The sequence below is a fragment of the Plectrocnemia conspersa genome, unplaced genomic scaffold (genome assembly GCF_051122295.1).
Source record: "Plectrocnemia conspersa isolate PC_06_02 unplaced genomic scaffold, ASM5112229v1 ptg000009l, whole genome shotgun sequence".
In the NCBI taxonomy this organism is placed as follows: Eukaryota; Metazoa; Arthropoda; class Insecta; order Trichoptera; family Polycentropodidae; genus Plectrocnemia; species Plectrocnemia conspersa.
Genome location: NW_028277173.1, coordinates 20,806,909 through 20,825,384, shown reverse-complemented (window position 1 = coordinate 20,825,384; position 18,476 = coordinate 20,806,909). Strand labels below are relative to the sequence as shown.

Genomic DNA, 18,476 nt, shown 5'->3' with positions numbered 1-18,476 from the left:
ACATTTAAATAAGGTTATCAAGTAAGTACAGTTGATTTCCCTATAGCGTAGAGATTAGAACTTTGTTATAGGAATACTACGTTATAGGGGACTAAGCACCCATACAAAATTGGCGGTTAGGTTCTTTTAACTGTATTTTTTTAATTTAACGAAATCAGCAAATCAAACTTTTTCCCATTTGTATGTGTTAAATAACCTTATATTTAGTTTGCAAAGAATTTCCTCGATTTTGTGAGTGCCAGGGGAGTCAAACGCAATAGTTTATTCTAACATCTCGGGGGCAAAAAATTTAATTTTCTTTGTGGGCCGCAAAAATACACTCAGACCGTCAGCTAGTCAGCTCTAATATATTGTATGATAAATCTCAGAATGTAATGCTTGGGACATAAATATTTAAACTTAAATACTACATTCACAATAATGGTGAGGGTAAATTGTCAACTCATAAACACTTTTAATTATGATTGGCGTTTAGGGGTACATTCTTAGAACAACCAAAGCATAGGAACTTATTTATAATTAATATTTGTATATTTTTTCTATGATGTCGTTAATCCGCTTTTAATTATTACTTCACGCGTACAAGCGCTGTGTGTTAGTAGCACAAACTATAACTAGTATATTTTAATGTGGTTTATATTATTTTTGCATATTTTAATGTAATTTAAAATAATAATAATTGTACTAATTGTATTTAAGAACTATCAAAAAGGCAGTACTGACAGCATTAGCATATACTTACATGAAAATTGGTTTGGTACACAATTTCTCTTATAATAACATTGTGAAATAACTGTTCCATATATTCACTCATACTATTTCGATATTCATAAAGTAAATGTTCTGTAGAAATCGACAAACTTCCTCAATTAACTGTCCGATGACAGAGAATTTGTTGATTAACACAACTTACCTGCTATCTTTTTTACCGATTGTGCTTAACGACTTCTCCTTCGTCTGCGGTTGTTGATATGCGCGCTCAATCGATTCGATTGCCGTTATTAATGGTTGGCAATTAGTGATGTATGTTATTAATGAATATAAATATATTATGTATGTTATTGTGATTGATATACGACGCTCTAATGACGATAGTCATTGATCATCGAATTGCCGGTATGTGTGTCAAGTCTTTATTCCTTTATAGTTTCGCAATCTCTCTTTTGTCCATCGCGTGTCATATGTAAAAAATATTCGATCCTCACCGTTGATAGGTTGTGTGGTGACCTTCGACTAGGTACGTGTCTGTCTAAAAATGCCTGTGCTCGATGGAATAACGTTGTTCACGATCGAGTTAATTGCGGAGGCGTAATGACTCGCGATTTATTCTGTCATCCTTACAAGAATACTTGATTGAGATGTTCGATTGTTGACGATGGTTGATTTGTCAATTGTCAGATTATCGGATTAACCCTGTGGTGTTGTGTAAGAAGATTCTATATTTAATATATACTATAGTGTCACAAGTTTAATTTTAGCTTCTGTATAAATAGATAAGCAATTAATCAAATATAATACCCCGTGAATAAATCAGAAAATAATATTGTGAATCAGTACAATGTTGTTTAGAAAAGACGAATTTATTTTACCAATCTGATATTCATACAGATTACACGTTGTCTTCATTGTTAATGCTTAAGATTGAATATTCCTAATGCGCTTACATTTTTTTAAAAATGAATGAAGAATAACCATAATTGCCCTAATACCATTCATTTCTTCTGCGATCTTTTTTTTTTGTAGATAAAATCTATTGACTGATTATTTAGTCCATTATAAATATATTTCACAAAATAGACTTTTATTATTCAGAATGGTTTCTTACTAAGTGTTCGCTCCATATTTTCATGTATTTTTAAATATTTTTTCAACACTTTTCTTCCTGATATAAAATGCTTTCATTTTAACAATATATATTTGCTTTTTCCACATATATATTATACGTATGTTTGTCTAATTAATTTTAGGGCTTGTTAATTAATTATTGTTATAAGTTAATAAGTGAAAGAAAAAAAATATATATCGACCTGTCCAATTTAATATCTAAAATAGTAAATGACAATCCGCGACAAATAGCGACCATATTATATTCAATATATATAATTAAAAAATACTCTTTAATAATGAATAAGTTTATAATTTTATTTTTATTATTTTTTTCTATTATTTCTATCTTAGTTAGAATATACAATATGCCTTTTATCAAAATTGAAATGCTATTGTGTAGAACGTGTAACTTTATATATGTTAAATGATATTACGCGTTCATAAATATTTAAGATTTAAAAATATGCTTGTGGCCTACAGCTGTGTCAATTCTAGGCTCCGCTACTTGTCACGAGTGCCGCTCCTGATCGCTAAGCAAGTTCTCCCGCTCGCGTTACCGCACGAGATCATGTTTCGGGCTTTTATATTATCGACCGGTAGATGCCGATTGTATAATATATATTATACGAGTGATTAAAATTAAAATTTAAAAAACACCGTTTTATTTTTCTGTAAATTGGCAGCAGATATATATGGTTGAAAGAGTATTAGGTTGAGCGCTTTCTGTCCTTTATCAAGTAGTGAATGATCGAAACATGATTAAATTCACTGATGAATAAAAATTTAGTATAGTGAAGCATGTCTATTACTCCAGCAAGTGTGCAAATGGGAATGCATAATTAAGAATGGGATAATTATTTCAGAACCCCGTGAGCGAACCTGGGCCCTGATTCCGGGCCTCATGACAAAAAAGGCATTATATATATTTTTTTAAAATCATAATATAGTTTTTGGAATAAATAATAGGTACGAGTAACCCCTTTTTATGCTACAAATAAATATAAAAATTAGCCACCGTTGCGACATATTTTCTGAAATAATATTTTATACGAAATATTTTAATTAGGCATTAAAAAATATTAAAAATAGCATTTACCTGATAATAAGTCGTGTTTCCTTGTTGCTCAGTGTTGCCATATAGTGAATTTCCAATCCAGGTCAAAAGCAATGAAATCGTGAAAACGCTCGATTATCAAACGTTTATATTAAGACTTTTTATAACAATATTACAAGTGAGAATCGAATAAAGTACATCCGACGCCGTCGCAGTGGGAACGCTCGATAACGAGCGTTTCCGCTGCGACGGCACCGACATGAATTTATTGCTTTTGACGTGAATTTTTCCCTTCTGAGAAGTGATAATTGTTTTTGCGCTCTTCTATTGACTAAAACTTGGTTTAAAAATACTTTGATTAGCCCTTTTTTATTCTAAGTCCATAGTAATATTTGTAAGGATAGCTATCATATTTTTAAAATATGTAATATCGAAATGCAGACAAATTATGAAGTAATATGTGAGATGCGATGTAAAAGTTCTAAAACTATAATTAGTTTTAGAATTTTTATTAGGTTACGACTGGGTTTGACAGCAAATGGACGTTTCGCAACTGTCTAATTAAGCTTCATAGACATTTTAGAGCAGCATATTAGCGCCTATCAGTTAAACTATATTTTCGGTAGTAAAAATATATATCTACTGGTGAAAATGTGTTTGTACTCTACTAGTGAAAATATAACTACCAAAAAATACACATTCACTGTAACATTTATACATCGAATTTAAATAAATATTGATAAGTACGTATTGAAATTATATAATTTTACTAGCACCTGCTAGATAATTTATATTTTCACTGTTAAAATTATATATCTACTGGTCAAAATATATTTCGCTATGATTTTACTGAAATGGCATATAACGCAAGCGCTGAAAGATGTATTGTATTATATGCCATATAGACTAGTTAACAAATTACTAAATATTTTTTTATATATCCCTTGTATACAAAATATTAAATTATTTATTTCTGAAATAAAAAGGAAGAAGCACTCCTTTCACAGCTTATATTGACGCACCTCTGATGTGAACATATCATAAAAAAGTAATTTTGTGAGCGTATATGTTTTTTCCTGCGAGTTTTCGATTGTGTCATTTTTCTTAATGGCTTATACTTAATGGATCGCGAATCTGAAACGAAAGGGGATGACGTATCGAATCGCACCCCCGAGGGATTGAGTGCTTCGCTACGAATACCCAAAAAGTATTTATTGACACGCCTTTGTGTTTATTCCTGATTTTTAATTTGGAATCCTGACTAAATAAATAAGGGCAGGTGCTGATTTATATCAACTCACAGACGAGCGCTTAGAGAAAGGTACATACATATATGCTGCTGAATAAATATGTAAATATTGACGTGTAATGTAAAGCTTTTATATGTGTATTTAATGAGTAGACATATTTATAGTACAATATAAATACATAAAATATCTGTTAGAGATTATCTAACGAAAACAATTGCTATTTTATATAAACGATCAAATTTGTATAATTAGAAATATCTTTATATTTATGAAAATATCATTTTATATTAAGAGTATCTAATAAAAAATGTGATATTGCGACATTTTACAAATATCTTTAGTAGCAAGGAGAAACGAAATTGAAGAAAGTTGAATAAAATATATCTATAAAACGTACCTCGTTAAGATCCGACTTTTATACCGTTTTCTTGCTTCAATGGAAAATAATATGATGGGAGACAGAGCGCTCAGACAGAAGTGATTTCTTCTAAATGATGATTTATTATTGTATAGAAGAAAGAATGTTATAAAAAGGGAGTAATTTATAATATAAAATATGCTTCAAAACTTTAATACTCTGTGTTCAACGATAAAGTACCGACCTTGAAAATATTTATGCTGCGGAATCTAGTATTCTTATAAAATATATTATTTATATCCTTTGTCTGCACTCACTGAATATAATAAATTGAGATTATGGAACGTACAACTGGGCATTTTTGGCACGGCTTAGAATATAACCCATACCTATTATATATGTATATATATGTAGTTTATTGATTTTTACTTTCTTGTTGCAGTTTGCGCATCGAACCGATCCCTGAGCGGCAGGTACCACATCGGGGTTTGGTCTGGTCGTCGTTGGGCTTGCTGTAAGGCCAGCACCAGGCAGGCTCCTGGCTGCGAGACCAGCTCGACTTGGGCCAGCGACTTACAGGCTACAGCGCCACTGCTGACTGTGACTTGGCCCATCGAAAGTCCTGTCGTGGTCGCGGGCTGTCCCTGCAACGGACCGTGTCCCGCGAACGGATCGGAGCTCGAAAGTGTCCTCATAGGTGAGTCTTTAAATGCATATATACTCTACCCATATCATAATGACTCTCGAGTAGTGAGTGGTCAATTTATTTTGACGACATAATCGAAGTCGTTCCGTCATAATACTGAATGATTTTAATTCAGCACTTCAGAACTCAAAAAGTGAAACCAAATACTTGATTGTTCGCCTATTACAATATCTGTCTACTTCTAGATGTATGTATCTAAGTATCTACGCTCAGTGTTTTTATTTGACGCGGTCATGCGAAATGGAGGTACATATTCTGATTTATTCTGGTGCTCGATAAATGTTTGTTGCGTGCCGCCACTCGTCGTCGTTAGACGATATGAATATTATTATTAGTTACTAGTGGTCGCGGTCCCTACTCGCGATTAATATTCAACGCAAATAAATTGTCCAAGAGAATTAAATATTTTTTGGGCTAAAAATACATATTAATTACGTATTATGTTGTCTCTTCGAACGACTGTTTCATTTTACGTAGGCCTTTAAAATTAATGTACATCGCAAAATTTGCTTCAGGCAGGATCTAATTTTCCTCAAATGAACAAAATTTGGATCGGATATCATTCAATACACAATAAAACATTAATCAAAATTACTTTTTAATCAGGGTGCTTAAGAGTAAATATGTAAAATTTAATTTCGATCTTTCGAAGAGTATAGGATTGAGTAATGATTAAAAATAAATGTAGATATACATTACATTTTTTCATGTATACAGTACTGTACAAAAGTTTAAATTGTTTTTTGCTTCAATGACACTTTAGACGGGGAAGGTGTCAGAGATCTATTGTTTTCACTAAGGCGTTAAAGAACATAAAACGTTGCATAGAAGATTGAAACTATTGAAGCCACAAATTACTACTTTTAAATGCATGTTTTAGTCGGTATAATTAGCTCTTAGTTAATTTAGTTCTGGAGAGTAAAATTATTATGAATGCTAATTGAACGAAAAGCTATTATAACGTTTAGTTACAACGCTCGATAAATTTGATTTTCATCAATGTCGAAACTTGGAGCGCTGCTGTTTTAATTTCACACCGTTTCGATTCGAACTCGGAGACCAATTCAATGGTCAGTAATTTCGCAATCAGAGTTTCCCAACTGCTCGGGTGGTTTGGTCAGCGTTCCCCGCTAAAGTCGGACACAGCGTAATTAAATCCTGTCGTTATATATTTATGTTTTATTCATTTATTTATTTTCAGAGCTCTCCAAACTTTGACAAATAACGGGCTTTCGAATATGAAAGTGCGAAAAGAAAGTATTTGGCGTTGAAGGAAGTCGAATAAAAAACATTCTCGCGCATTATTCCAGATCGACTTTTCGCAAACTCAATTTCAATTTTGACTCTTCGCGCGTAGTGGATTCCGCAACGAAAACTTCCACCGTCGTGTTTACCGTCAAGTATTTTTTATTTTATTTCCACCGTAAATAACACACTTTTCGGTATTCGAAACGCACAATTTATCTTGCGGTTCGAGTCGGGGTTCTGAAGCCTTCCGACGCGTTGCCTCGAAATTTTCCTGGAAAAGAAGCGCTTTGCGGGAAGCTTTTTATTATTCGCTTCCGCCGCGTTTAATACAAATTATTTATATCGACACCCAGGCCTGCTTTTTGTTGTAAGCCTTGAAAAATCCGAAAAATTCAGACTATTCTCACCTTTTAAGCGATATTTCGAATCCCAACCCTGGATCCACCTGGCGGCAAGAGCGCTCTGCCGTTATTAATCGTTCAATTTTCGGACGAAGACGTCGAAGGGCGGAAAATCAGGGATGTTAGATAAGTAAAGATAATATTTTAAATATGTTCTAGTATGATTTTATTACAGCTGCGAGAGATCAATTTTCCGCGTTTGATAGAACTCCTCTGTTTATATAGTGTCTAATATTTTATTTTCCATTTCCTTGGCATGAGCCATTAACCTGGATAACTATTTAATTTATTTACTTATTCCCCTTTTTTGAGGGCAAAAAACCCCGCGTTTCAATCATTTGATTTCTTTTGTGGTAATTAACGTTTAGTTTATCGAAGTGGTCTCGTAAAGTATCCACTTTAACATCTTTACGAATTTTTGAGTTGCGGACAAACCATTGAGCATTTGTCGCCATTCTTAGCGAATTTTTTTTTTTTTTTTAATTTTTGTTTATTACATAATTAAATAATACATTTTTATAAACATATATATTTACATTTCATTGGTTGCTGGTTAATTACCATTATCACAATTTACGATTGATTAGCTAAATTAAGAGGAATTACAAAAATAAGAATAATAAAAGAACATAAAATACGTTAAGTTTAGGTCAAAGTACATAAACACCTTTAACAATAAAAAAAAAAAAAAAAAAATTATAATTTATAAATATATATTTTTAATATAAAACTCGTGGACCTGGAGCTGTTAAATTAATAGATAAAATTTATGCGTCAGAGCAAGATGTGCTTTGGCATTTTGTGTTTATATTTAAATTTGAGTTTGTTTTTGTCGTAATCACCGATTCTTGAGATTAACGGGTTAGTATGATTTCGCGGTATTTTTTTATAATAATTATTAGTATGGTGGTGAACATGTTCTTTAATAGTTGGAATTAAATATTTATTATGAAGTTTTTTGAGGTTAGTATAAAAAGGTGTATTATAAATTATTTTTATAGCTTTATTTTGAACAACTTGTAGCTTAGAAAAGTTAGTATTACACGTATTACTCCACACTGGGCAGGCGTAAGTCATTGCCGGTCTGATTAATTGCTTATATAATAGAATTTTATTTTTAGTATTTAGCGCACTTTTTCGATTAAAAATTGGTTTTAACGCCGCAATGGCTGCGAGCCCTTTAGATTTAAGTTCGGTTATATGTTTATTAAATTTAAGCTTGGAGTCCAGGTGAATTCCGAGGTACTTAACGCTCGCCTTCCATTCTATACACTTTCCCTGCTCGCTTATAATAGTCGGGGGCAAAGGTTGTCTTCGAGTTGTAAAAATTATAGCCTCCGTTTTGTCCTGATTTATTTTTATTTTCCACTTTTTGAAATAATTACTTAAGAGAGTTAAGGATTTTTGCAATTTTATTGAAATAGGCTTAAGACCGTAAGAGCTACTCATTATCGCCGTATCATCGGCATACATTGAAAGACAAGTATTTTTTAAAATAGGTATATCATTTGTGTACAAAATGAAAAGGAACGGTCCAAGTAAACTCCCCTGAGGAACACCAGCTGGGATATTACGCGGTATCGATTGTTCATTATTTACTGAAACAACATAACTTCGACGATCAAGGTAGGAGCGTAACAAGTGTAGCAGATAGTTAGGGGTTTTATATTTGTGGAGTTTGTAAATCAACCCATCATGCCACAATTCTTAGCGAAATATTTTGTTGCGTTTGTATCGATTTGGAATATTTTTGGCGATTAAGTATACTACCCGAAACGGCGGGGATGCATATGAAATAACTGGTCGGATGATCGATTTTACACCAGCAGTTTGTTCTTTACATTTAATTTTCTCTTTCTGTTTAGTAATGGATATAGTCAAGCACGAGTTGATTTTACTTTTGAAGTAATTTTATCTATATGGGATTTCCATGTCAGTTTGGAGTCAAGAGTTAAACCCAGGTATTTGGCCGATTTTTGCCAATTGACACTTTTATCGTACATTTTTTTATTTAGAAGGGTTTTTAGTGGTATAGGCGTTTTTTCTGAAAGTGAACATTACAGTGACACTTTTTTTTGTCAGGGTTTATCGAAACACTTTTGATAGTTGTGAGTTTATTTTGAAGATGAATTATCGCATGATGTTCGTTTTTGTAAGAGCATACAATTGCGGTATCGTCTTTAATTTATTTTTTATATGGCTTGGAGGAAAAGTCCCTAGTGAAATTAGTATATAATAATGGATCTAAAATTGATCCCTGCGGAACGCCTGCCAGGATGGGTCTCGGACTCGATAGTTGGCTTTTTAATTTAAGTTTAAAAATTCGATTTTCAAGGAAAGTTTGAATAATTTTGACCAATTCTAAATGGGAATTTTATTTTATAAGTTTATATAATATACCATCATGGTAGACTTTATCAAACGCTTTAACTAGTATATACATATATAAGAATACTGCTCCTGCTGTCATTTTATTATTAAAGCCTGACTGGATGTGGTCCACGACTCTTATGTCCTCCGGTTTTAAAGTGCACGTAAACATTATTTTGTTTATTCATACATGTGTTATATTCTCTATGAGATGAATTTAGCTCATTATTAGAGATTTTTATACCATACACACATATACATATTCATCCGTGAGATTTTGAAATAATAATCATTAATTCCGATCTCGAAGACACGTAAAAAAATTAACACTAGGGCTTAAATGGGATTTGAACCCATCTCTTTCAGGTATTAAACATCGACTGTTCTATCTTGCTGGTCTATATTTTTCAACCATCGTGATGCATTGGGGTAACCTGTTATTTTACGATGGTCTTAATTTAATTTAAATAAATAAATAAATGTATGTGGTTAACTTTTCCATCAAAATAATTTATTATAACGCCATTGTCTATATATTATATTACGTTTAAGATTAATTAAGATTTGTCGCATATAACTGTGATTAGTTCTAGAATGTCATTCAAATAGTATGTATATATACAATTCATATTTTACTCAACGTCAAATAGATTTAATTCTTCAGGCTGTGAAACTATGATGCGACGGGAAATAAAGTATTACATTATCTACCACTTTCTTATTGATGCAAGTATATGGAATATTTTATACAGTTAAAGGGAGAGTGAAATTTAGAAACTGAATATATTTTCATCAGGGCCATAGAATTCATTTTAATACATATTTATATCGAGGAATCTGGGACGATGTTCGTAGGATTGTCTCAGTTTTTGAGCTAATTGTAATTGTAAAACATATTTTATCACGGTCATATCTTTAGTCAAAAACACAACACTGTACATGAAACCTTTTGATGGTAATTTTAGATTCATATTTAAAAAAATAATATGTATTTGTGTATGTTTTTTATCAAAAGGTTCAGTTTTTTCTTATTAAAAAAGAAAACATTGTTACTAAATGTGGTTTTTATGAATAATTTAATAGTATTATTTTTAAAAATGTGTTTGTTTTCTCTAGAGTGCGCAATCAGTAGTTTGTATTGCTAATACCAAAGTATATGGTAGACTATTTGATATTTATTTATTAAGAGGATCAGTATGATGATGGCAACACACGCGCATGTAGTAAAATTTATTCTCATATTTTTATTTTCGAGATTGGTTACATTTGTGATAATGTTTCAAAAATACACAATGTCTTGCTTGGGTTCGCATGGTTCACCCAAGTATGTGAGACACAATGTGCGTTCACAATCGGAATTGACGCGTGAAAATCTATCAAAGACAGCATATGTCTATCTGCTCATTCTCTTCGACTCGCTGGTCATTGTGCTAGTTATTCTGGCGAAAATTCTCTTTCACTCGCGCAACAACGTCGTCTTGCGTCTTAGTCTGTTTGTTATATCCGCCTCTGGTCTCTAATTGGCGTTGTGTCTGGGCTCTCGTTTACTCCAGATGTGAATCTCTGCTCAGAGATGTGCTCATGAGATAAACCCCGAGAGATTACGCGACGCGTTCGATCCCCGCATCTCTTTTTCGTATACCGAAACGTAAAACGACGAATTTGTGGAAGGCGTACGCACGTACGCCTTATTTATGCACGAGGCGCTCGTATAACGCGTATTTGGATTTAAGGCTTTGTCGGAAAATTTTACCCCTCGCGGTTCGTATATTATGGAAAGATTTCGTTTTTAATGGTTTCCTGCGGGACAATTTTTGTGATTTTAAACGATTTCAAAGTCGTAAGAAGATATCTTAGAATTTAAAAGCTTCGCCTAATAAATTAACTAATTTATTCAATATTGCTATTGATGGTGTATAAAAGATAGTTTAGTCTTAAATTGCTATTTTTTTAAAATAAAATGGCGAGGCTCAATTTATTTCTCTAGACAACTTTTCTTTAAAAAAATAACTATTTTTTTCTTAGAGGAAAACCGTAAGGACAGGCTTGACGAAAGGGGTGGACGGACGAGGGAAATAACGAAAAATCAAGAACCGTACCAGCTGAATTATATAAATTGAATGTTTTTAGGGATTGTAACTACAAAATAAATAAATAATACATTCAGTGTCTTGTGGTTATTCCTAAAATAAAATCTAGAAAAAACAGTGTCGAATCTATTCCGAAAATATTTTTTTAAATATGCCATTTCAGTAAAATCATATCGAAATTCATTTTCACCAGTAGATATATATTTCTACTAGCGAAAATGTAATTTAACTGATAGGCGCTAATATGCTGCTCTAAAATGTCGATGAAACTCAATTTGACAGTTGCGAAACGTCCATTTGCTGTTCAAACCCAAACCTAACCGAATAAAAGTTCTGAAAATAATTATAGTTTTGGAACTTTTATTAGGTCAAGTTCAAAATATTATACAAACTAAGCTAACTCATCTCTTAACAGAAAATACGCGAAAGAATAAGTACAGACAGACATTGCAACTCACATATTGCTCCATAGTTTGTGTATTAAAAATATGATAGCTATCCTTACCGATATTACAGCATTTCGATGTTACACTATTTTTAAGAATATGATAGCTATCTTTACCGATATTACTATGGACTTCTTATATAAGAGGGCTGATCAAAGTATATTAAAACCGAATTCTGTTCAATAGGAAAGCGCAAAAACAACTATCACTTCTCAGAAGGCATAACTTCACGCTAAATTCACGTCGCGTTCCCACTGCGGCGGCACGATTTTGTTGCTTTTGACGTAGATTTTTGACTTCTGAGAAAGGATAATTGTTTTTTGCGCTCTCCTTTTAGGCAAAATTGGGTTTAGATGTTTTTGATTTACTCGATTCTCACTCGTAATATTGTTATAAAAATTATTAATATAAACACTTGATAATCGAGCGTTTTCACCACGATGGCGCGATTTTATTGCTAGTGACCTGGACTGGAAATTCACTGTATAGCAACACTAAGCAGCAAAGAAAACACGACTAATTATCATATAAATATTATGAGTAGAATTTTTTAATCATTTTTAATGCTTAATTAACATATTTCGCATAAAATATGATCTAAGAAAACATTTCGCAATGGTAGCTAATTTTTATATTTATTTGTAGCATAGAAAGGGTTAACTGGTACCTATTATTATTTATTCAAGAAATTATATTACGATTTAAAAAAATATGATATAATATGCTATTTTTGTCATGAGGCCCGGAATCATTGTTTTCCCAGGGCCCGGGGCCTGCGTAAGGGTAGAGGTTTCACTTAATACTATTTTCTTAGAAACGTTTTATACAGAGTTTATTTTACCACTTTGTTGTCGCACAGTAGGAATATTTTGTAAATTTTACTTATTAATGAAAATTTAATAGTGATTGCCAAACTATAAAATTATCAATAAGCTCAACTATAATTATATAAAAAAATTTCATTTTTACCTGATAATAGTAGTTATTTTATTTATCTAATTGTTTTATATTTAAACAGTAGTAGCTTGCAATCTCACTCAAAAACTTTTATTGTTTTTTTGATTAAACGATTAATAACATTATGAATGACAAATTAATTTTAAAATATTTATTTCCTTCGACTTTTTGTCTCATTCAACATCCTTATTCCCGTGGGTTACCTAAATTCACTTTGCGGTTGACGTTTGGTCACCGCTGATTAATTGATATAATGCGAATGTTACTGACGTTTGTGTTTATATATTATACATAGATATATTTATCTTCGATACCCCTATCGATACTGTGAACGACTATTCATCCATAGAAAGTTGAAGTTGCACACAATGGCAAACGATACGCCTAAAAAGCGTGGCGTAGCGTAGGAACATCAAAACAGTGTTTGCTGTATTACTCGTCTACAATGGACGTGTGCTATATGCGAAATTATAACCCACGTTATTTTTCGTTTTTCGAGTTTCATTGCCGTCCGAAGGTGTCTCGATATTCTCCACGGTGCCACTCTCTGTATAAGTCGTTGTGTGTCAAACGTGTGGGGGCACATCTTTTTGTCTCCGCGTGTCGAAGGTCGCGCATTGCTAAATTTGTGAGGTTTTTTTCTACCATCGGCGAACGGCCTTAACCCTTTGCGCTCGCCGGGCGCCACCGGATCGTCGCACTCTAATGCGAAAATCGATTTTGTTTACAAATGAATAAATATACGAGAGATGTACTTAATTTTGTTCTGAATCTTGAAGAATAAAAAAATATTAAGCTTTAAAGCTCAAAAAACTTATTTAAATACAATATAACAAATAATAGCTTTGTATGTGAGCGGAGTTACAAATTGATAAAATTAAAGAATGTAATATATAACTGAGAAGAAAAACACAATTTAAAAAATAGTTTTTAATGTTAAGTCATTTTTACCCAAATAGTTTTAAATTAACCCCTTTATGAGTTCTTATTAAAAATCCATGAATAAATTTGTATTATTAAATAAATTAAATCAATATTATTGCTATATATTTTTTTGGCTTAGGGATATGCGATCAAAAAAATGAGTGACTGACGAAAATTCACGATTGGTTTCCTGGGTTTATTGAATATTATAAATAATTGAATATTATAAATAATCCTGATCTATCCACGTCGATTTCAACTACCGCGGAGATATCACTAAAGTTAAAAATGAAAAAAAAGTAATACAAACATATAGAATGAATTTTATGAGACTAGTGAAATATCATATTTTATAGTCTAAATATATTAATATCAAACGCGATAGCGTGTTCCTGTCAGAAAAGCACACAGACGTGATACTTTAAATATATGAATATTTATTCTCAAAATAAACACTGTACTTTTAGAGACGTTAGTGGTTGTTGTAGATATGTATATCCTAATACATTTGTGGGTAATATAATATTGTTAGAGAATAAATTCAATAACTTAATGTTACAAAGGTTTCTAGATATGAAGGGTGTATTGTATGGTATTCATATTAAAATAACCGGTTGGTTACGAGCTGAAAAATGAACGATAGATATAAATTAAAATCAAAAGTACGCCTAGCGGCTGTGCAGTGGTCAATGTATAAATTTGTAATTATTTATTGTACAGATGTTATCAGATTTATACACATATGTACAGCATATCTTAAATCTTTATTTTGTGCAAATTGTTGTAATTATTATTATGGTCGTAATGTTATTTATTATTATTCATCATTAAATATATTACGTGTAAGACGCGAGGTTATGGCCGTTTATATTGGTTTTTTCTTAGTTTAGTCTCGTGCTTATTAACGAATCATATAATTAAAAAATATATGTTTTAATTAAATCTTAAAGCTAATCTCCAATCTTCACGGTCTATAATAATACGTGCGTATTAATTAGTTATTACGCTATTTTTTACATCACGATTTATTATATAATTTTATTATAAGCATACCGGCGTATAGTGCATTAATTTAATTTCATTGAAATTATAACTGTATTTTATTTATTATTTTATTCAATGTAGAATTCACTCCCACAATTTTTAAATTCATAAGTTTTTAATCTAACATTCTGGTACGAACGCTTAGTTATATCGTATATTTTTCCTATTTTCATCTGACGGCACAAAAGTATGTTTGTGACATTGACACAGAAAAGTTCATATGAAAGAAGCATTCCTCTTTTCCTAGTAAATTTTTGTCACATTAAACGAACTGAATTTGTACCATATTTATTATTACGGCTAAGGCATATATAAGTTTTGCCTCTGAAAAGCTCAGCGGGATATCGGCTAATTTTCGAGGTCGATTAGGTCTTTTACTTGATCAATATTGAGGAGCTGATCGCCCTCGGCTTCTTCTAGTCGAGTAACTGCTTGAAGTAAAATGCTAGAGATTTAATCTAGTAATCCGAAATACTGCCTGAAATACTGCGCTGCATAAAAACTGATTTTCTTGCGTATAATTACATTCTGAGGATTCTACTTCTATAAAAAACGTTATCTCTCTAAAGAACATTGTTTATTATATTTTCAGATACATACTTAATAGCCGTTTAAATCTTATTTATCAGATATCTTGTTTAAGACGATATTTTGCGTATTATTGACATGACTACAAATTGACATAGAAAGGCGCAGTAGATGTTCCATAAAATTTATTATTGCTAGAGTGATCCATCCGATAGTTTTTAGTGAAACAGAAAGATCTTAGAAGTTTGGATATACATGCTTCACGGCCACCCCTAATACATATAATTTTTGCTTCTGATTTTAAATTTTGTTCCCATGTACCAACATGTCTAAAATTTAGAGCATACGCTTCTAAAAAACCTCTGAAAATTTGTATCTTTCTTTCACTGCGAGTCTTACGCCGATTTCACGCGAATCTGGCATTGACCGACACAGTCAAATCTCACCGCATTTTCTATTCGATACAACTGATGGCGCAATAGATTCGGCACCGTGATACTTTTCGTCCGATCTACGGGAGACGTTCGGCTCGCGTGCCATCAGCGTTTGACCCCTGCCTCTCGTGAGTTTTCTCTCATCGGCAGAGAGAAGGCTCAGTACGACGCGGAGGAGCGCGCGCGCAGGTGCCTCGCGCGCACCTGTACGCCTCAAACTCGACTGACATACTTAGCGACAACTGTGCGCAAGATTCGATGCTCCCGACCTAATCCGTCTTTGTCTAAGGTCATGTTGGATGAAAATAGTGCGGAGTGATCTAGTCGCGGGTTTCGAGAGCGCCGGTGCGTTTATCTCTCTCTCGTCTTTGCGAACATGTTTGCGAGACTGCTCGAGGACTTTTGTTTCGCGGTCGTCGCATTCTCGCTGATGTTCCTGCTGTGTCTGTTCGCCGTCGTGCTTATCTTGGCTTTGTCTTGAATAGACTTTTCAGTGTTGTTTGTGCGAGTGTGTGTGTTTGTCTAAAAAATATGAAAGACGAGACGCCCGAGGGCAACAAATCGGAGGGGCGGACCATCGCCGGATACCGCTTCTCGTTCTGGACGCTGGCCAGCAATTTCCTGCTTCCGCAGAAAGGTATTGTTTGTATACTGATTTAAATTTATATTTGTAGTCCATTTCGTAGATAGGTTCGACTATATTTGCCGTTAGTGTTGAACAGATAATATCGATCTTCATTTGATTTCCAACTCTCCCAATGAACTAGCTGTAGTTAATTCCAAAACAACGGTTTGTTATGTTTAATGATTGGTAAAGATATTCTGACAATTCCATAAATTTAGAGATCAAATTAATAGGCATGTGTTTATAAGGACTCAAATATTTTTATATATTTATCTGTAGAATTAGATACAAATGATAAATAGTAAAACATTTTATAGTTTGACACATTATTTTCGTAAACGATAGATTTGACTTCCATAGAAAAGGGCAGTTAACACGTGTCTTACTTGTTGGTTCTACATTTGATAATATATATTTATAAATCGACATTTTCTTGTGTTGACTTTTTTAATTAATGTATCCCGAATTAGCTTAAAAAATGATTACAACCTTGCTGTATCGTTGTATTCTTTCATATAATAATTTATATTTTTATATAATTAAATAATAAATATGAAATGAAATGTTAACGATGAAGTTATTGGTATTACTATTAAGCTTTTGAGAAGATCGTAATCGTAGGTATTAAATAACTTGAGTAGCGATTTTCTCAACAATAAAACACTCAATGCAAAGTTCAAAGCCATTCAGTTTACAATTATTAGTATAAAATGAAAACCTCTTGATTTATAAAATTTTTCAACAAAGTTTCAAGGTTATGAAAACATTTGGAATTCAAATGAAATAACATTTTCTTTATAGGATAAACTTCTACGATTATTTGAACAAGTGTAACCCCTTCATTATTTTTAATATTATCCAAAATTATTCAAATCAGCTTACACAGCTGAATAAAATAAAGTCAGAATATAAATTTGAATGTTTTATGTTTTATTTGTTACGACATAACTATCGAAGTTTTAATATTATTGTATGTATGTTACCAATTTTTTCGCTTTTAATTTTAAAAAAAATTGTAGGAACTTGTCTCTAATGCAATGAGTAGGTATTGTCTGTGTAATACAATAATTTGACTATCTGAAGACTTCTTTAGATTATGGTTATTTTTTTTAAAACAATCATAAAATTTCACTTTAAGTGCACATTCTTTGTATTTTGCGGATGTTACTAAATTTAAATGTTTACCTTCTGCTAACTTCTAAATTACTTTAATATTACTTATGTAGAATGCGTATCTGTTTTCAGGCATATCTATATTATCATATGATAAATAATTTCGCTAAAAAATCATTATCTAAAGCGACGCTAGATTACATGTAGTGTGTCGCTTTGAACCCGGAAGAGAATAGCTTCACTTTAGAATCATGTTACATTAACAGTGAGCGGAATTATCTCATTACAGGTTTCAGATAATCTTAAAGTCTTTACAGCGAGACGAAACTCGTGTTAAATAACTGTTAATTTAAAGTTTTTTTAAGGCGCACTTTATTCGAATAAGGTCAAATAGTTAAATGCGAACATGAAGTAATAAAAAGTTTAAAAGTACGAGCAACTTTTTTATCGTTTATTGTACACAATAAAATATCAACTTTTTCATATTTAATTTAAAAAAAAACAATTTACATTTTAATGGGTCAAGTATGTTCGATCTCTTCGGCGAGTTTTCGACTATTTTTATTGGAATACGTATTACGAAATCGCAGAATAAAACGCCACTTGTTATTTATGTTAAACTCTTATTTGCTCATTTCGTATTCGTACCTCGTAAACTGTACTACGATACACATGTTTAGTGACAACTTTTCGACCCATGCTCATTTGTTTGAAGCTTATACGGCTTCGTTAAATTTACATACATGTGATAAAGTAATACAATCACATGTATGTATGTATGTATAATATATGCCGAGCTTATGATAATTTGTTGTGTGATAAATATGCATTTTTACGCTTATTCCTCATTGGTACATTTATTTACTTATGATTTAATATTCGTTATAAACTCTTCGTCTTGTTCGCGTTTTTTTTCCGTTAATGCTCGTAATTTATGTAAGAAGAAACTTCGCTCAGATGAAACGATAAAGTTGAATTATTAATGGGAAAAGTTAGCTCGCCGAAATGTTGTGCTCTCGATACATTGTATTGTATTGTTTCGTGTATATTGTACTAAGGTAAAATACAACGCCGTTTAATTATATAAATTGTACAACGTCG

General features: G+C 32.1%; 1 protein-coding gene across 4 annotated transcripts in view; it reads left to right on the top strand.

Annotated features, from left to right (window-relative positions):
* Btk (tyrosine-protein kinase Btk29A) overlaps nucleotides 1-18,476 on the top strand; it is an 83,113-nt gene that overhangs the window by 35,272 nt on the left and 29,365 nt on the right. For 3 of the 4 annotated variants that reach the window (XM_088191459.1, XM_088191461.1, XM_088191462.1), the window contains one exon: nucleotides 4,932-5,186. In XM_088191459.1, the coding sequence (XP_088047585.1) occupies nucleotides 4,932-5,186 (255 nt within the window). Of the gene's footprint in view, nucleotides 1-4,931; nucleotides 5,187-15,798; nucleotides 16,275-18,476 lie in introns of those variants that run through there. The other variant, XM_088191460.1, reaches the window with a different exon arrangement.